This window comes from Seriola dumerili, unplaced genomic scaffold (assembly GCF_002260705.1).
Source record: "Seriola dumerili isolate Sdu_G_001 unplaced genomic scaffold, Sdu_1.0 BDQW01001001.1, whole genome shotgun sequence".
In the NCBI taxonomy this organism is placed as follows: domain Eukaryota; kingdom Metazoa; phylum Chordata; class Actinopteri; order Carangiformes; family Carangidae; genus Seriola; species Seriola dumerili.
In genome coordinates this window covers 243,888-264,804 of record NW_019175256.1, presented here as the reverse complement: position 1 = coordinate 264,804, position 20,917 = coordinate 243,888, and the positions used below count along the sequence as shown (strand labels likewise).

The following is a 20,917-nucleotide window of genomic DNA, read 5'->3' as shown; positions in this document are numbered from 1 at the left end:
ACACATTTGTCATGTTCTGCAATTCCACAGAGATCTCACTGATTGTAGTGATTAGCTGGGGCTTTAAATTAGTAAGTTTGAAATGAATATTAAATTATTTTTTCTTTTTGTCTTTGATGGAGCTAAAAATAAAAGTTTCCCTTTGTTTCTTATCAATGAGAAAAGCTAAGCTAAACATCCTGGATGTGTCTCTGTACTGGACACTCAGACGAAACTGATATGCATCTTCTAATGTGTTAGTTAGTTAATGTTAGCTCTCTAGCTATCAAGTGTTAGCTCCTTAGCAACCAAAGTGTGTAGTTTGGTATTTGGGGAATCACTTATCTATTTTCAACAGTTTGAAAAAAAAAAATCATTCAATGGGAGCTCCAAAATTAACATAAGTTGTAGGCTAATGTTAGCATAACTTGCCCAATTGTTAGATGAGACAAAAGTTATACTGCTTGGCGGTAACATCAAGCAGCTCAGCAAGCAGTTTCCACGTGATTTCCAGTCTTTAGCTAGCTAGCCTAGGCTAAACACATCCTGGATCTATATCTGTATAGAACACACAGAGACCTGAAATTAAAATGACTGAAGCACAACAAGGTTTTGTGGATAAATTTATTGTCTTTACATCGACTGTAAGTCAGGTAGTGTATAGATAATAAAACACAAGCCTCACATATAAAACATTAGGAGTCTAAAAGAAGCGGCGGCTGTAAACAGGAATATGGCTTGCTGCTTTAACACTGAGGCTCCAGGCGAACATGGAGTCACGGCTCAGATCATGGCGAAGTTTAACCACTGTAGTCAGACACAAAGAAAACAAATAGACTGGGTTAGACCAGGTTCTTCACACTGACTCTCAGTGTGTATCTGTTTGCTCTCACCTGATTGAAGTTGAGCTCAATGGAGCCGCTGTCGTGAGCGTCGAGCTTCTTAAAGATCTCTGCAGAGGAAGACAGATCACACATCAGAGTTTTTCTGCCACATTTTAAAGTCACTGAGACTGACTGTATAACTAATACATATATTTCATTAAAACATCTATTAAGATTTCTTTAGAAAGATACAGTCAGGATCTGCTCTGAACTTATTGCTCTAATTTGACAACCAAGAAATATTAATCTGAGGGTACAAATTATTTATTCACAATACAAAATACTAAAAATATTTGTGCACAAATTATTCTAAAATTTCCAACTGATACTCAAATCCAAAGCCCAAAACCGTTAAATGAATTGTTAGCTTTCTTCTGTTAGCCATCATTCTGTGTACGTTAGCTAAATGAACTGTTGACTCACTGAACATCATCTCCAGTCTCATCAGACAACCCACGAAGTTGTCGAAGTCGATGGTCATGTCGGGGTCGGAGTATCGAGCCACCAGCAGCTGGTAGATGGTGTTGTTGAGGGTGAAACCTGGAGGAGGACCGCAGGAGGAGTTACCACGGAGCAGAGACGGAGCAAACACAACCAAGCTAACATCATGCTAATGTGGACGCCTGAAAAAATCTTGTTTTCTGTTGTCACTGATTTTCAGTTTAAAAAACAATCAATATGAAAACACGAGATGGAAGATATTTTCAGATTCATCGACATTAGCATGGACGATGCTACAGCTAACAAAAGTCCTACTACTACTGCTAACGTTACTGAGTGCACTAAAGCTAATGAAAAATGTTCCTACTTATACTGATTCAATGTAAGTTAATGGTTTCGCTTACATGTCTGTTGATTCGTAAAATCAATATTTATAATGTAAACTGATAGAAAACATCAATCTACAACAGATGTTTTATTTACACTGTCCAAAACTAAAAAAATTGTCACAGCTAGGTTAGTTAGCTTTTAGCAGGACCAGATTAGCTGGTGTTTTTTGAAGGATAACAAACTCAGTTGTTAAATTTTATTTTATTAAAAGGAATATTTTGACAAGATGACAGGAAACAGATGAAGCAAGTAAATTTACCTCAAGCTCAGGATTTAGCTAAAGGCTAGCATGGCTAACTCAGCAGTTAGCTTTAAGTTGGCATGGTTTTCTTGTTTTAGCTGATGAGTTGAACATCAGGAACAGTACAGCGGGTTTTTACAGCCATCACGTTTTTTAGCTCAATTATTGTTTTATACAGCAGGTTAATGTTTCTGTAACAAGAACCTTTTCACATTAAAACAACAAGCTGTTTTTTATATTTAATGACATAATTTTCTTGCTATTACTACATAGTATTTTTTAGTTTTAAAAAGAAACTGTCCTTGTTAAAAACATCTTAAGGTGTTATAAGATATTATATTTCCTCAATATTACAGAAAGACAGTGTCTTATTAAACAGACAGTTTTCTCTTTGACATCCTGATCTGTGTGAAACAAACAACAGACTGTGGTTTGTTTCCTAGGACAGGACAAAGCTTCTGATGCTAACACAGATAATGCTAACACGGCTGCTCCTCAGCAGGGTGTAACGTACCATCATCATCATCATCAGTTAACTGACAGTGAAATGTGGAGGTGGAGAGAGTCCAGACAGCAGCAGCAGAAGAAACACACAAACATCATTATTTTAGTTGGAATACAGAGGAAGACAGATGTTAGAGAGCAAAGACCGAGCAGAGGAAACTATTCAGATTACAGCTGTTGATAAAGAAACACCTCCTCTTCGTTCCTCACGAGGCTCATTTGAACTGTTTAAAACAAGGAGGACGTTTCTGCTGTGAGCTAGTGGGAATCACCATGACTCACTCATTAGCCTGAAATCTAAATCCAAACACGTTCAAGTGTTTCTCCGGAAGCAGCAGAGGTCTGACGGACTGAGACGGATCTGATCAGCAGGAATCTCTCTGCTGCAGATACTGTTACTGTGAACCAGAGAGATCTTCTCTGACGGCCCTTCACAATAAAGCTCCAGGGAAACAGGCTGCAGAGCTGCATTTGGGATCATCCTGTTTCCTTCAGCATCACAGCTGTGATCAGCTGCTGGTAATGAGACAGTCTGACTACATGTGAACTGATACAGGCAGTTTTCATGACTCTGTCTGTGGAGACTCGGCGTCTGACATGTGATCTTGTTTCTGTCAGACCACAGTTCAGCATCAGGACTCGCAGTCAGAGTATTTTACCTCAGCACTAAGAGTCTCTAAGTCTCTGAAGTTTCTAAGTACAGTTCCTCCTCAGTCCTCTTCACTCTGCTGAGACCAGCTGTTACTGAGGAGACTGAAACTCTGTTTCTATGGCTGACGTCAGTTTTCATGGACGAGCTCGCCTGCAGGAACCACAGTGATTGGCTGCTGAGAGAGCGTCTGTGAAAACACATGATCAACATCCTGCAGTAATAATAAAAAAACAGGCTAGGAGCTGTTTACTAAAGGAGGGAATTCTCCAAAATACATCTGTCTGCTCAGGTTTGTGTCACACAATTTAATTTACAATAAAAAATAAAAAGCTCACCTGTCATAGACAAGCTAACTAAAGCTAACAGCCTATTAGCCACCTGGAAGGACAGCAGCCCTTTATGATTCTTTGAGATCTGGTGTTAGTGAGTCAGGAGTCCTCTCCACTGCTGCTAACTTCTCCCAGACTGAGGAGCTGCTGTCGGAGCTGAGTGTCTGTGTGAATCACTCTGAGTCGTAAAGTCAGGACTGACACGCCCGTTCGTTTCAGGAGTTTTAATCACATGACTTTAAAACATTCCCTGTCTCTACTCAGTGAAGTTTCAACCCAGCAGTGATGAAAGGGAGCATGTGACTCTGTTCAGTCGGCCTGAGGCTGATCCACCAAACCACGTCTACACAAGCAGACCACAAGAGAACACTTCTCTAACCCTAACTGGACTGACATCCCAGTCCTGCAACATGAGCATGCACACGACAGGAAGGAAGGAGGAAGACACGGCAGAGGGAACCAAAGCTGCCACAACAAATAAAGTCAATCTGGTGTGAAGTCACAAAGACCTGGTTCAGGAGAAGAGGTCTGGAGAGACTGAAGGACTCACATAACTGTGATAAATATTTCATTATGATCAAAGAAATGAAAAGAAATGATGTGAGGAGAAGAGAGAACAGCTGACCTGCGTCTTTGAAGGCCACTCTCATCTCTGGCGTGCTCATGGTGCCCGAGTCATCAGAGTCATTCTTCTTGTAGATGGACTGTAGACACACACACACACACACACACACACACACACACAGGTGTTTGATGGCGTCTGTGAGAGGATGCAGGTAAAGTCAGAGTTGTGATCACAGGTGAGTCTCACCAGGTATCTCTGAACCTTCTTCCACAGCGTGGCGAACTCTCCGAGGCCCAGCTTCCCGTTCCCGCTGTCCTGCTGCAGGTTAAAGATCAACGACTGTTCAGACGACAGATCTAACACTTCCTGGTTCACCGCTCTATTGCGGTCGTGTCACCGTTTATATTGTAATTATCACTATAACCGTGGTCGATCACCATGGTTACGCACTGCGGTTCATTTGACTCACGTCAGGTTCTGTACGTCATCACCCAGCAACAGTCTGTTCGTGTCAGTGAAAACAGGTTTTTAAAGACAGTAAACCTGCTAAAAAATGTGATGTCACATGACCAGAGACACACAGACGAGACACAGTCAGCTGTAGCCGGTGGACAGGTGACAGGTGTGTGCGTGCTGCTGCTCGTCCCTTGTCCCCCCCCCCCCAGCTGCGGGAAGGATACGTCCATCAGGTTGACCATGATCCTGCAGGTGTCCATGCTGAAGCCGTCCGTCTTGATGTCAGTTCCTGTGGAAACAGGAAGTTAAAGCAGCAGCTGATGCGTTCAGGTGAAACGTGTTGAAGCGTCACTTTAACTCACGTTTGGCCACAATCTTGTTCATGATGGTCCTGAGCTCCGCCGCAGAGATCTCCATGTCCTGAAACACAAGCACAGAGCCGTCAGTACAGGTGGGCTCACACCTGAGCAGCAGACAGGTGACTCCTCCTCCTCAGTTCAACACTCACGTCTCCGGCCAGTTTAGTGAAGAGGCCTCTGAACCCTGCGTCCACCTCCTCGTCAGACACCGTCTCCTGGACAGACAAAACTTTATAGTGTGTCTGAATCATCATGATACTGAGATTCAACATGGAGTCACTCACTTCACCTGCTCCTTCACTTACTGATCAAAACTTGGTACTTTACTGTGAAATGTTACTTTATTTTGAAATGAATCTGACTCTCAGTGTTGGTGTGTTTCGTCTCTCTGAAGTTTACAGAAGAAATATGAAGTTTCTCTGTTTCAGATGAAACATGTTTAATTAGCTTTAATTTATTTAATCAAACTGGATCAAAAGTTTCATCCAGTTAAAAATAATCAGAAGGATAATCAATAATCATTGATCAGCCTGATCAGGTCACGGTTTCACAGTCATGTGATCAGACAAACAAAGTGTCTTTAACTCTGACCCCGCCCACAACAGTTATTGTCTGTGCGTGTGTGTGTCTGTGTGTGTATGTGTGTGTGTGTGGTCGTTGTTACTCACGTCCTCCAGGTCAGCGTGGACCGGGTCGTCACAGGGTCTGACAGTACAGATCAACATGTTAGAACACACAGACACACACAGACACACACAGACACACAGACACACACAGAAACACACAGAGACACACAGAGACACACAGACACACACAGACACACAGACACACACAGAAACACACAGACACACACAGAGACACACAGACACACACAGAGACACACAGAAACACACAGACACACACAGACACACAGACACACACAGAGGACCACGAGACACCCAGAACACATAACATCAACGAGACGCACACCAGGAACAGCTACGCAGCAGAGACAATAACACAGAAAGCACACAGAGCAACGTCACAGACAACAGACAAGCAGCTCACAGGACATACACAACAGACACACCAGACACACAGACACCAGAAAGCAACAAACACTAGCACAGAAGACACACAAGATCGAGCACAGCAGCGATCCCGCATCACAACAGCACAACACAGACACACACAGAACACACAGAACAGAACACCACAACACAGGACACACACAGAGGACACACGCAAGACACCTAGCACACAGGATCACACACAAGAACAGCATGAAACACACAGACACACAGACCAAACGAGAGCACACGAACACACAGACACACACGGCTGCACAAGATGAACACAGGTCAAGAACACACAGACACACAGATACACGCAGACACAACTCGGGACACTACATAGAACACACCGACACACACATGACACACCAGAAACACACGAACAGACACACACAGACACACAGACACACACAGACAACACAGAACACACACACAGAAAACACAGACATAACACACAGGACAGGAATCACACAGCAGGAAAACACACAGACCACCAGCACAGACCACAGAGACTCAGACACACAGAACACACCAGCACAGCAGACACACACGACAGGAAACACACAGAAACAACAGACACAACACAGACCACAGACACACAAGAAACACAGCAGAGACACACAGACACAATTGCAACACACAGAACACACAGGACACACACAGACACACAAGGAGACACACAGACACACAACAGGAAAACACACAGAGACATACACAGACAACAAAGAGTTGAATGAGGATAATAAAGGTGAAAAGGACAGACACTTGCAGACACACAGCAGAACACACGACTAGAAATGAGGCACAAACGACACAAACACGAAAATCACACAGAAGACGCGACAAGTTGAGGAGGTTGGGGGTGGGGTGGGGAGGTGGGGGGTGGGGGTGGGGGTGGGGGGGTCTTACTGGGTCTCTGTCTGCTTCTCGGAGAAGACCCGGATACAGAAGTCCCCGTTCATGTGCGGCTCGAAGGTGGAGGGGACGATCAGGTATTCTCCAGGAGGGAGCTTGAAGCGGGAACTGACCTCGCGCAGGTTGATGAAGGTTTCTGACCTCGCCGTCTGAGCGTGCGTCAGGAAGTAGTTCTTGTCCAGGTGCACTTCCCGCTGCCCGTGGAACTGGGGGGGGGGGGGGCAATCAGGACATGTTGTAGTTAGAATACCAGGAAATGGAAGAGAACATTAAAAAAAACTTTTTCTGACTCATTTCACTCAGGTGGATAAAAGGTGGGAGGTGTCCTAGTGTTTGACCTTTAACCCGAGGGTGCTGTGGGTCCAGAGCTCACCTGTTGTGGAACCTGAAACCAGACAAAGACAGGTAGTTTAGGACACACCTGTGTTTCTGTCTCAGGTGTCTGAATACAGAAACCCTCAAGTGTCTAAGTCCTGCCCCCTCCAGGTCTCACCTCGTAGATGGCGAACCCGATGGTGTGCATGTCCTCGCCTTGTTTTCGCAGCTTCCTGCGGTTCTTCTGGATCAGACCGACAACGAAGCTGCAGCCCACCTCGCCGTCATCGGGGTCGTCGTCCTCCTCCTCCAGCCGGATCACGAACTGAGGGTTCATCCAGAACGTGTCTGTGGAGGGAATAGGTGAGGTCAAAGGTCACAGAGGGCTTAACTGACCCTGACTCCAGACTGAGTGAACGGGTCTAGACCAGACTCACAGGGGTGGTTCCTGCAGCCCCCAGCCGTCGAGCCCCTCCTCCAGGTGCCGTCAAACTTGCTGACGCTCCAGTGTTTGACGGAGTCGTCACCGATGGTGTCGGGTGTCAGAGTGCACACCTCGATCCGGGAGTAGTGACGCAGGAAGTCACTGAAGGACATCCTGCAGAGATAGGACACAGAAGAAGAGCAATCATGCCACCTGATCACCATCAACTGAACAGACACGTCAACTGTCTACAGGCTCCACCCACCAGAACTCTCCGTCCTCTGCGTTGGCGTGAGGACAGTCGCCCTGCACCGAGTTCCACTCAGAGGACCTGTGAGACAACAACAACACTGTCAACACAACAACAACAACACAACAACAACACTGTCAACACAACAACAACACTGTCAACACAACATCAACACAACATCAACACAACATCAACACAACAACACTGTCAACACAACAACAACTCAACAACACTGTCAACACAACATCAACACAACAACACTGTCAACACAACAACAACAACACAACAACAATACTGTCAACACAACAACAACACAACATCAACACAACAACACTGTCAACACAACAACAACTCAACAACACTGTCAACACAACATCAACACAACAACAACAACAACACCGTCAACACAACAACAACAACAACACAACAACACAACAACACTGTCAACACAACATCAACACAACATCAACACAACAACACTGTCAACACAACAACAACACAACACCATCAACATCAACACAGCAACATCAACACACCAACAACAACAAAAACAACACAACAACAAGATCAACACAACAACATCAACAACACTGTCAACACAACAACTAAAACACAACAACAACACTGTCAACACAACATCAACACAACATCAACACAACAACACTGTCAACACAACAACAACACAACACCATCAACATCAACACAGCAACATCAACACACCAACAACAACAAAAACAACACAACAACAAGATCAACACAACAACATCAACAACACTGTCAACACAACACTGTCAACACAACAACTTCAACAACAACATAAACAACACTGTCAACACAACATCAACAACAACATCAACACAACAACAACAACAACACAACCACACAAGTGTATGAAGCCATGTCATGTTGCGTAGGTGTGTGTGCTTCACTCACCCATCGCTCCAGGCTCCGGTCCACTCCACCTGACCCCAGGGGTTCCTCATCCTCACCAGCTTCTCCTGCCGACCCCGGTAATTCACCTAGAACCAAACAGACCCAGTTTCATTCTCCTCTGGGTCATGTGACCTCATCTCCCGTCCTCATTCTTTCCAGTGTCATCATCAGGACATGACATTACCTCCACAGCGCCGGTCAGAGAGTAGGCGTGGCCTTTCACCAGTTTCTGACGAGTGACGGCCTCTGAGTCTGCAGCACTAGTGATCTACACAGAAATAAAGACAAGTCATCATCTTCATCGTTGTTGTTGTTGACAACCAAACAAACAGTAATCACGGTTCCTCAGACGCCGTCTGTAGAGGTGTAAAGCAGAGGAAGTGTCCTCTACTTCCTGTTCTCTGTGTAACTCAGACTGTAACTTCCTCTGACTGACAGGAAACAGTAACGAGCCTTTAGTTTCATCTCTGATAAACATTAAATCTATTGAAAGTAAAAACTGTTGATGGATTCTGTCACACGTCGTCACAGATCAGGGCCGGACCAGATTTTACTCACGTCGATGGAGCAGCCCAGCAGCGCTCCGGCCTCTAGGGCCTTCTTGATGATCTGGAACAGGTTGGACGGGGGTTGCCGGAGGTCGTAGTTCTCAGCGATACCTCCGGTGAAATCCTCGAAACCCTCGGTGGTCGAACCACCGGACAGCGCCTCGTAGCAGCCGTTCACCCTGCAGCCACAACACAGAGAGCAGGTGAGGGGACAACACACCTGTCTGTGCAGCATCACTGTAAACTGCACTGACTGACTGAAGAGTCTGCACATACGCAGATGATGCAGCTCTTTACTGTTTAGTAAAAGACACCTCAGATCTGAGGTCGGTGCTTCTCCACAATCAACATCTCTGCTCTCTGTTAGCTTCCCAGCTGTATGCTAACCTCCCTGAATTCTGCCCTGTGGCTGTTTTCATATTATAGACATATGAACCTTTAATTAATAATTCTCTGCAGTGATGAGGGAGAGGACGTCTAATTGTTAACGAACACTGTGACATCACTGAAAACAGAAAAAATAATGACGTAAATGAATAAAATTATAACTTGGTTTGTGATGTTCTCAGATCTTAACTTTATAATTACAACACTAGCAGACAGTCATTGCCCAGTCTCAGTCCTGGAAAGTTGTCGGGTTGAATCCTGGGGTCAGGGTCTTACTTGGCGTAGGCCTTCTCCAGCAGAGCGCTCCAGAACTCCCTCCCCTCTGCTGAGTGGACGAACATCAGCTCTCCGTCTTTGACGGGCAGACGGTCGTCGATCACCACGTCCACCCACTCCCCGAACTGCCAGAACTAGAACCAGAGACAGAGACAGAAAGAGACAGAGACAGAAAGAGACAGAAAGAGACAGAAACAGAAAGAGACAGAAAGAGACAGAAACAGAAAGAGACAGAGACAGAAAGAGACAGAGGACAGACAGAGACAGAAAGAGACAGAGACAGAAACAGAAAGAGACAGAAAGAGACAGAGACAGAAAGAGACAGAAACAGAAAGATACAGAGACAGAAAGAGACAGAAAGAGACAGAGGACAGACAGAGACAGAGGACAGACAGAGACAGAAAGAGACAGAGGACAGACAGAGACAGAAAGAGACAGAGAGAGACAGAGGACAGACAGAGACAGAGGACAGACAGAGACAGAAAGAGACAGAGGACAGACAGAGACAGAAAGAGACAGACAAAGACAGACAGAGACAGAAAGAGACAGAGACAGAAAGAGACAGAAAGAGACAGACAAAGACAGACAGAGACAGAGACAGAAAGAGACAGAGACAGAGGACAGACAGAGACAGAGGACAGAGACAGAAAGAGACAGAGGACAGACAGAGGACAGACAGAGACAGAAAGAGACAGAGACAGAAAGAGACAGAGATAGAGACACACTTTCACTTTGAAAGTTAATTCTTCTTCCTGTCGTTAAGACGATGTTACTGATGAGGCGTTGTGTTGTTTAATGTCCCGTTCTTTAATTGTCTAAGTGACAAACTGTCACTTATGGATAAAGGAGGAATTAGAAACAGCTTCAATAATAAAGGATCACTGAGAAACTTGATTGTTCTCCTGAGAACCTGCAGCAGAACCTTCCACAGGGTGTTTGGACTTTTACTTTACTTTAACTTTGTATATTAGCCACAAACACATACTTCAGGTCATGCTGCAGGTAACCATAGCAACAGGACTAAAGCTCCAGTTACATGGCTGTCCAGCTGTCAGCTCTACCTCCTCATGTTGGGAGGATACCTGTGTGACCCAGGTGTTCCTGACTCTCTAACGGTACCTGAAAGTGGAAAATGCCGGCGTAGTCGTCTCCAAAGCCCTGGTCGGTGGGAACCACTCGGGCCATCACATATTCATTCATGGTCAGTGAAGCGATGGCCGCCAACAGCCAGCAGTCACCTGGACACACAGAGTCAGGATCAACACCAACAGACTGACAACCGCACCAGGACCCGCCTGGTTCTGGTCCAAATGGTAACCAGTCCATCAGGTCTGGTGGGGTCCTGGTGGGGTGAGAGGGGCTCTGAGAAAATCCAGGACCTGGTCTCTCAGAGTCAGACTGCTTCTCAGGTGAGACACCTGCTGCTGCTCTCAGGTATGTTCAGTATATGACGCCTGTGATTGGCTGCAGCACGACCTGCTGCCACAATAATAACATGTCACTTTTCATAACGTGACCACCATCTGATTTATGACATCATATATGATATATGATGTCATAAATCATATATGACATCACATCTGTCAGTTCTCTGACCAGGAACTTTATTTATTGATCTGGGAGACGTCTGCTCCTGTCAGAGAACATCTACAGTCCTGTCACTGACAATCACTCACATGACAATAAACACAAGCACAAACACATTAAAACACATTATAACACAAACAAGACACCATGAGAAGAACTCAGACACAGAAACATATGTTACATGTTACATATTGATTTAGGCTTCACTGGTTTCTAATGTGAACTGGTGCTGACCAGTCCAGTCTGAACCACAGCTTCCTCCTGACTGGAACAGGACTCTGATCTGGACCAACACCTAGACCTGGTCTCACTCAATCTGATGATCTACAATAACACAACTACAACAGAACCACAATCATCTGTTCAGAGCTACAGAAGCTTCCTGTTCCTTCCTGTTCTAAAGAGAACCTGCAGACTCAGAGCGAGTTGTACAGGGTGAGGTCTCACTCTGCACTAAATTCCTGGACTGATTTAAAGTTTGACAGGAAACATTTGGAGAATCTGTTGAGTCTTGTTTCAGCTTAAATGTTTCTGCAACAAGAAATCAGAAAAATCAGTCCAGATACACAAAAACAGACACACACTAACACACACATATAGTAACACACACACACACACAGAAACACACAGTAACACACACACACACACACACACACACACACACACACACAGACTCAGATCTGCTGCTGCGGTTTAACCACAGCACGAAAGACTGAGGCTGCTGACTCACCACCACACTGACAGGGTGTGTGTGTGTGTGTGTGTGTGTGTGTGTGTGTGAGGGTGTGTCCTCATTGGTTGACAGCACATTTCTTCAACCCCCCCTCTTTCTGATGTTTGAGTCTCTCGCCCTCTAACAATAAGCTGGCAGGCCTCTTCTTCCTGTCTCGCTCCTTCCTGCTTGGCCAATCAGGGCTCAGCGTGGCAGCTCCCTCTAATTACAGCAGATCCAGGTTCAGTCAGCTGGTTCACATTATCTGCTCTGCTGTGAACACAGTTTGGTTCTGAACCCTGAAGGCAGCACGGTCCAGACTCCTGCATCGTCTTTTCCCTCCACAGAGCAGTGACAGCAGCTCAGTGACCTCTGATGAAGGACGAGTTCAGACAGACCTCTCACCTGACAGCATACTTGTCTACACCTGTCTACACCTGAGCCGCAGCTCAGTTCTCAACTGACATTGTGAGCTGACGCTGTGGTGTGTTCAGGGACAGTCTATAGGCTGTGGTGTGTTCAGGGACTGTCAGTAAAACTCACCCAGAGCTCCCTGGCAGATGTCGGTCCTGGTGGCCCCTCCTACGATGAACTCAGGGTTAGAGACCAGTTCCTGACGGAAGAAAGAGACGAGATGAGACTGAAAGACTGATGTGAACGTCCAGATTAAACATTCTGACTGTGTGGAGCATCGATTAGCTCAGTTGGATGAGCATCCGCCCCATGTGTAGAGGCCACAGTCCTCGCTGCAGTCGGCCCCGGTTCGAGTCCCGCATCGGACGGCCTTTGCTGCATGTCATTCCCCCTCTCTCTGCCTCCCAACTTCCTGTCTCTCTCTCCTGCACTATCAATAAAAAAACAAAAACATTCTGACTGTGTTTATAACAGTTTGTAACCACGACGTCTTCTGATGAGCTGGTTAGCATGCTACCTTCAGTAGACGAGCTGGGGCTAGCTGGTTAGCATGCTAACTTCAGTAGACGAGCTGGGGCTAGCTGGTTAGCATGCTACCTTCAGTAGACAAGCTGGGGCTAGCATAAAGCAGCCACTGAATATTATGACTGTGTTTATTCAGTGTTATTGATTCCTTCCAAACTGTGGGTTCAGAAATGTTGAAACATTTAAACATGTTGTGGCACAGCCATCACTCCCTCCTCTTCCTCTGCCCTCCACTTCCTGTTTCTGACTGAAAACAGTTAATGACACATCTGCACGAGGACACATCCGTGAGAAATACAGTGTGTGTCACAGCACGCTCGTGGGGGTAGGGGGTGGTGGGGGTCAAATGAATTTACTGAACCATATTTAGTGGACCCTGAAGAAATGTTCTCCCTGCCCCTCCAGGACCGTCCACTGTTCTGAGAGTGTAGTGACTCATCTCTCTGGTATTTATGATCTCTGGTCTGTGACTCACTGTTTTCGTTGTAAAATCTTCCTGTTGAATTCCTACAATCATTAACGTGACATTTGTAACTGCACAGCCTGAAGTGAAACATCATCATTATCATCACAGTAATAATCATTGTGACACTGATCTTTAATATTTCCTTATGATGTTTCTGCAGCATGTCTGTGATCTCCTCACAGATTCACAATGTCTCTAATGATTCATTCATTATTATTTAGTTAATTACAAATCCTAATTCAACATCACTACAGATGATCATTATCTTCATTAGAGAAAGAGTTCAATATAGGGCGTAAATATGAATACTAAATGGACCAAATATTATCAAACATGACGAGGAAAACTCTCTAACATCTCTGTTACATCTTTAACACCTCTGTAACATCTGTTACAGCTATATCAACCCTGTAACATATCTGTTACATCTTCAACATCTCTGTAACATCTGTAACATCTCTGTAACATCTGTAACATCTCTGTAACATCTGTAACATCTCTGTAACATCTGTAACATCTCTGTAACATCTGTAACATCTCTGTAACATCTGTAACATCTCTGTAACATCTGTAACATCTCTGTAACATCTGTAACATCTCTGTAACATCTGTAACATCTCTGTAACATCTGTAACATCTCTGTAACATCTGTAACATCTCTGTAACATCTGTAACATCTCTGTAACATCTGTAACATCTCTGTAACATCTGTAACATCTCTGTAACATCTGTAACATCTCTGTAACATCTGTAACATCTCTGTAACATCTGTAACATCTCTGTAACATCTGTAACATCTCTGTAACATCTGTAACATCTCTGTAACATCTGTAACATCTCTGTAACATCTGTAACATCTCTGTAACATCTGTAACATCTCTGTAACATCTGTAACATCTCTGTAACATCTGTAACATCTCTGTAACATCTGTAACATCTCTGTAACATCTGTAACATCTCTGTAACATCTGTAACATCTCTGTAACATCTGTAACATCTCTGTAACATCTGTAACATCTCTGTAACATCTGTAACATCTCTGTAACATCTGTAACATCTCTGTAACATCTGTAACATCTCTGTAACATCTGTAACATCTCTGTTACATCTTTAACATCTCTGTTACATCTTTAACATCTCTAAAATCTGTTACATCTTTAACATCTCTGTAACATCTGTAACATCTCTGTAACATCTCTAACATCTCTGTAACATCTTTAACATCTCTGTAACATCTGTAACATCTCTGTAACATCTCTGTAACATCTTTAACATCTCTGTAACATCTCTGTTATATTTTTAACATCTCTGTAACATCTTTAACATCTCTGTAACATCTCTGTAACATCTCTGTTATATCTTTAACATCTCTGTAACATCTCTGTTACATCTTTAACATCTCTGTAACATCTCTGTAACATCTCTGTTACATCTTTAACATCTCTGTAACATCTCTATAACATCTCTGTAACATCTGTAACATCTATGTTAAATCATTAACATTTCTGTAACGTATTTCTCTGTTCAGTCACTGTGAAACTCAGTTGGAAGGTTTTTATTTTCCCATCAGGGCAGAGCAACAGAGTTATGAGTCGCCTCAGGTACTCTGCCAACAAGCGAATCCCCCCTCCTCACTCCACCATCACAGCCGCCCCGCCCCTCCAACCCCACCCACTTATCCAAACCAACCCACCCTTTCTGAACCAGACCTAAATCCAGGACCAGGCCCGGGATCTTACCGTGGGCCTCTTCCAGGTGACTCCTCGGGTCTTGTATGAGCTCCGGCCCAGCTCGTTGAAGCCCAGAGCCTCGGGCGCAGCGGGAAAAGTCGGGTCGCAGAAAAGCTTTCCGGCGGAGCGGCACTGCGCCCGCAGAGACGCGAAGTCCTGGTTCAGGTACCGCATCGCGTTGGCGTTGGTGCCAAACCCCGCGGCCATGGCCCGCTTCTTGGCCAGAGTGGACGCCACGCCGGACATGGTGAGGGAGGAGAAGGTCCAGACAGTTGAAAGTGAAGAGACTCCGCAGCTTCTCCTGAGCAAACTTTTTCTGCCAGCGCAGATTTTCAGAGTCAGACCTCCGCCCCGACAGAGGAGGAGCCAGCTCTCTCTCCTGCTGCCTCACAGGGTCTCTCCACCTCTCTCTCTCCACCTCTCTCTCTCTCAGACCAGATGCGGGCCCTCCTCACACTGACTGAGAAAAGCAGGAAACGACTTTAAAACAATTGTCACTTCAGAATCAAAAAAACTTAAATGGAAAATCTGTCAAATGAACTACACGGCCAAAAGTATGTGGACAGCCCCGCCCCTATCTGAACTGTGTTTTTATGACACTGAGCCAGAACCCTGAAGACACACACACACACACACACACACACACGTCTATGACAGGGAACAGACCGGAAGTAGAAGGAAGGTGTAAAAACTCATGTTTTACCTCTGACCCCTGAGAGCAAAGCCTCTGTCCTCAGGTTCTACAGGTGAGATCCCCCCGCACCTCAAATAAAACATTAGGTAAATAAGGAATGAAATACTTCATATTCAAATAAACAGTCAGAGCTCTGTCTGCATCACATTCCTCAGCACCAACTAACAATCTCTCATCTGTTTCACCCCCCCCCCTTTTTTTTTTTGTTTTTTTTAGTGAAAAAACATGGAAAACTGTCAGATTCATACAAACATGTAAAATAAAACCACAGGTTTCAGGACCAGAGTCTCAAACCTGCCGTCCATCAGCCGTCTCCCACCTGATTGGCTGTTGCATGCTTCCTGGTGAGTGTTGTAGAGCCAGATCTGTGACAGGAGAGGAGCTGAAGAGAGACTCCAGGAACCTCAGTAGACCTGCATGTGGAGAGTTCTGTTCTGATAACAGGGACTGTGAGCTCTTTAAGATACGAAGTAAAAGAAAAATGTCTTTGAAGTCTCTTTTCAAAAAGATTCTCTAGTTTGAAACTGAATCTTATCGACCTTCATGTCTCAACGAGCTCGTCATAGTTTTGTTCTTTAAAAGTCTCTGGTGTAATAATGTTGTTGTAGAAGGTTTTTACAGGAGGTCTTTAAAGGTACCACTGCCAGTCTGAATTAGCCACCTGAAGGCTGTGGGCTCTCTGCAGCGCCACAGCTGGTCAGGTTCATCACGTCACAACCTGTCTGAGCTGTGGTGCTCCTGGTGGTCCTGGTGCTCCTGGTGCTCCTGGTGGTCCTGGTGCTCCTGGTGCTCCTGGTGGTCCTGGTGCTCCTGGTGCTCCTGGTGGTCCTGGTGCTCCTGGTGGTCCTGGTGGTCCTGGTGCTCCTGGTGTGTGGATCAGAGTCTGGACTTCAGGTCTCCTGTTGTCAGGCAGCAGACTGTGAGCTCAGATTCAGGTGTGTTTAAGGTGTCAGTGCTGCGTGTAAACACCTCAGTGTTTATCAGATGTTTGCTCTGAATAATTCACACTGCTCCTTCACCTGGACCAAAGCCCCGCCCCTTGACACCTGACCACCTTCACACACACACACACACACACACACACCTCAGCTCGACTCAGACAGACTCTTACCAACATTTCGGTCACCACATCAGACGTTCTCGGACTTTCAGCTGATTCGTGGCTGAATCTTGAACGACACTGTAAATTCTTTTCAGCAGACTTTTGTCAGATTCCTGACAGATACTTGAAGATTCTCAGGTGATTCCTGAAGACTTTCGGTAGATTCTGAAGACTTTCGGTAGACTGAAGACTTTCGGTAGACTCTGAAGACTTTCGGTACACTGAAGACTTTCGGTAGACTCTCAGGATGGCGAGTGCAGCAGCTGATCTGGCCCGGAGGAAGGCCCGGGAAGAAGACGGTACCGGCAGCCGGGCCAACGCCATACCCTTCAACCAGCAGGACTTTGAACAGCTGCGGAGTGAGTGTCTGCAGAGCGGCTCGCTGTTCTGTGACCCGACCTTCCCCGCGACCTGGGACTCGCTGGGATACAACCAGCTGGGACGCTACTCGTCCAAAACCATCGGAGTGGAGTGGAAACGACCCACGGTGAGCTGAGACACGACTGTGTGATTATTTTCACTACTGATTAACATGTTGATCATTTCTTATTGTTTATTCTATAAAATGTTACTGACGTTAAACAGAGGAAACAGAGAGAACAAGAGACATTCTCCCTCTAACTGAGTGTAAATATGATTGATGGTTGTTGTCAGCTGGTTTCTGATTGATTAATCAAGCAGCAACGTCGTGCTCTTAGTATCAGGTACAAGGTGTTTGTTCTGTGTCACATTAACATTAAACCACAGCTCGTGTTTAACACAACAAACAGGCGGCAGGTGGTTTGACCAGGTAACTGTGTGTGTGTGGTCTCCATGGTAACCTGGCATACGTCTGCCTGGAGCAGTCGGTGGACTCACTCATTCACCTGTCTTCTACCAGTTTAAAGATATCAAAGATGAACTCAAACCACTCCTGTTAATAAATTAAAAATCTCACTGAGTTTGTTAAACATAAACCACACGTCAGTGCTGCTGTTTCACCTGGACAGGTGTGAGTCAACCTGTTCACCTTCCTGTTAGTTTAATGACAAAGGTTGATGAAGCTCAAATTTAGGCTTGAAAAACACAATTTATTCCTCACAGTCAGTGTTTTAGATTGATGATGATGATGATGATGATGATGATGATGATGATGATGATGATGATGATGATGATCTGCTGTCTTGTCCAATCAGGAACTGTGTCCTGCTCCTCAGTTCATTGTGGATGGAGCAAAAAGAACCGACATCTGTCAGGGAGCCCTGGGTGAACACACACACACACACACACACACACACACACACACACACACACACACACACACACACACACACACTATGATCATGTGACCTGCTCTCTGTGTGTCAGGTGACTGCTGGCTGCTGGCGGCTGTGGCCTCTCTGACTCTGGACCCTCAGATTCTGAGCAGAGTGGTTCCTCCTGGTCAGAGCTTCACGTCTCAGTACACCGGCATCTTCCACTTCCAGGTGACTCACCTGTACCAGCAAAAACAAACCTAACCAACTAAACTAACTAACTAACTAACTAACTAACTAACTAACTAACTAACTAACTAACTAACTAACTAACCTAAATTAACTAAACTAAACTAAACTGAAATTTTAAACAATAAGTCAAAAAGAAATAAAAATAAAAACTAATGAAAAACCCAGAACTAATAATATATATATATACCTATGTATACATTTATGAGGCGGGGTTCAGGTGGTGAAGCGGCTCAGTTGGTTTGAATCACTCCTGATCAGAGGAAACGTCAGCTGATCTCTGAGGAGCTTGATTGTTCTCATGATGGAAACAGGAAGTGATTTCATAGCTGCTCTATTCATGAGCCGAACGCTCAAACATCACACGGAACAAGCTTGTGGTGCATTCAGGTGCTCTTCTCTAACTTGTTAAGTCAGAAACTTCAGGTGTGAAATTCACCTTGGATACATCAACCTCTAACACATCATCAGTTTATGACTTTACAATGTAACGAGCATCACCTGAACACAACATCAAAAATCTGAGCATTGGGCAGTGCATTATGGGACACTGAGGACCAAAGGAGGACCTGGATTTAGGGCTGCGGTCCAAAAGTGAAATACCACGTCTCCTCGAGCTCGAGGGAAAACGTCCTGGGAGTCTGAGTCTTTATTTAAACCAACTTTATTTATAACTACAACAGTGACAGACTTAGTGGTATGTGCTGTGACACTTCACACAATCAGGACCCTTCCTTTCTGTGGTGGGTGGAGCCTGCAGAGGAAGTGACATCATGTTTCTTGTTCCTGTAGCTGTGGCAGTACGGAGAGTGGGTGGACGTGGTTGTGGATGACCGGCTGCCAACCAGAGACGGGAAGCTGCTGTTTGTTCACTCGGCCGAGGGAAAAGAGTTCTGGAGCGCTCTGCTGGAGAAGGCCTACGCCAAGTAAGGGGGTGGGGGGGTGGGGGGGATCCAGCTTCACACTTCAACTGACAAACTTCCTTCAGGGTCTACTTCACCTCCTTTCAGTGTTCAGTATTTACACTTCAGCTGAACTGTTTTCTCTTCCTCTGCATCTCCTTCAAAATCATCACATCAGAGTTTCCTCACCTGACACCTTCAACTCCTTTTACCACTTCAACTGTTTGAATCTTCAGTTGTTGTGGTTACACTGCAGCTGCTTCAGTGGTTACAGTGTTTACAGTATTTACAGTATTTACAGTATTTACAGTATTTAAAGTACTTACAGTATTTACAGTATTTACAGTGGTTACAGTATTTACAGTACTTACAGTATTTACAGTATTTACAGTGGTTACAGTATTTACAGTATTTACAGTATATTACAGTATTTAAAGTATTTAAAGAATTTACAGTATTTACAGTGTTAGCAGTATTTACAGTAAATTTTTCACAGTCGGTTACAGTAATTCTACCCAAGTATTACAGCTGGTTTACAGTACTTACAGTTTATTATATCAGTATTAATATTACAGTATACGTTCGTTTACAAGTATTTACACGTATTTACAGTATACAAGAATTCAGTTACAAGTATTACCAGTATTTTACACGTATACTTACGTACGTTACACAGTGTTACATGTACTTTAACGTATTTACAGTATTTTACAGTATTTAAAGTACTTCAGTATTTACAGTATTTACAGTGGTTACAGTATTTACAGTATTTACAGTATTTAAAGAATTTACAGTATTTACAGTGTTACAGTATTTAACAGTATTTAACAGTGTTACAGTATTACAGTATTTACAGTGGTTACCAGTATTTACAGTATTTACAGTATTTACAGTGTTAAGTATTTACAGTATTTACAGTATTTACAGTGTTACAGTACTTACAAGTATTTACAGTACTTAAGTATTTACAGTGGTTAGCAGTATTTAGCAGTATTTACAGTACTTACAGTTGATTTACAGTATTTAAGTTACTTACAGGTATTCACAGTATTTACAGTATTACAGTATTGTCAGTATTTACAGTATTTAAAGATTTTACAGTATTTACAGTGGTTACAGTATTTACAGTATACAGTATTACATGTTTTACAGTTTACAGTATTTACAGTGGTTTACAGTATTTACAGTACTTACAGTATACAGTAATTTACGTGGTTACAGTACTATACAGTATTTACAGTATTTACAGTATCTTACAGTGGTTACAGTAATTTACAGTATTTACAGTTATTTCAGTACTTACAGTATTTCAGTATTTTAAAGTACTACCCAAATAGAATTTACAGTATTTTACCGTGGTTACGTATTTTAACAGTATTTACAGTGGTACAGTATTTACAG

General features: G+C 44.2%; 2 protein-coding genes across 2 annotated transcripts in view; one reads left to right on the top strand and one right to left on the bottom strand.

Annotated features, from left to right (window-relative positions):
• Nucleotides 1-585: 585 nt before the first annotated feature.
• On the bottom strand, nucleotides 586-15,724 carry LOC111237556 (calpain-2 catalytic subunit-like). The gene is made up of 21 exons (XM_022766691.1): nucleotides 15,344-15,724; nucleotides 12,743-12,812; nucleotides 11,020-11,138; nucleotides 9,901-10,034; nucleotides 9,248-9,416; nucleotides 8,874-8,957; nucleotides 8,690-8,775; nucleotides 7,772-7,837; nucleotides 7,520-7,680; nucleotides 7,261-7,430; nucleotides 7,141-7,152; nucleotides 6,762-6,973; nucleotides 5,469-5,505; nucleotides 4,950-5,015; nucleotides 4,804-4,861; nucleotides 4,666-4,730; nucleotides 4,232-4,300; nucleotides 4,046-4,124; nucleotides 1,287-1,403; nucleotides 873-931; nucleotides 586-786 (listed from the first exon to the last, which is right to left on the bottom strand). The coding sequence occupies exons 1-21, from the start codon at nucleotides 15,578-15,580 to the stop codon at nucleotides 763-765; spliced, it is 2,094 nt and encodes a 697-aa protein (XP_022622412.1). The 5' UTR covers nucleotides 15,581-15,724; the 3' UTR covers nucleotides 586-762.
• Nucleotides 15,725-17,157: 1,433 nt separating this feature from the next.
• LOC111237557 (calpain-2 catalytic subunit-like) overlaps nucleotides 17,158-20,917 on the top strand; it is an 11,290-nt gene continuing 7,530 nt past the window's right edge. Inside the window, exons 1-4 of the mRNA XM_022766692.1 lie at nucleotides 17,158-17,617; nucleotides 18,306-18,375; nucleotides 18,478-18,596; nucleotides 19,407-19,540. Of these exons, the coding sequence (XP_022622413.1) occupies nucleotides 17,378-17,617; nucleotides 18,306-18,375; nucleotides 18,478-18,596; nucleotides 19,407-19,540 (563 nt within the window). The 5' untranslated portion in view covers nucleotides 17,158-17,377. The remainder of the gene's footprint in view (nucleotides 17,618-18,305; nucleotides 18,376-18,477; nucleotides 18,597-19,406; nucleotides 19,541-20,917) is intronic.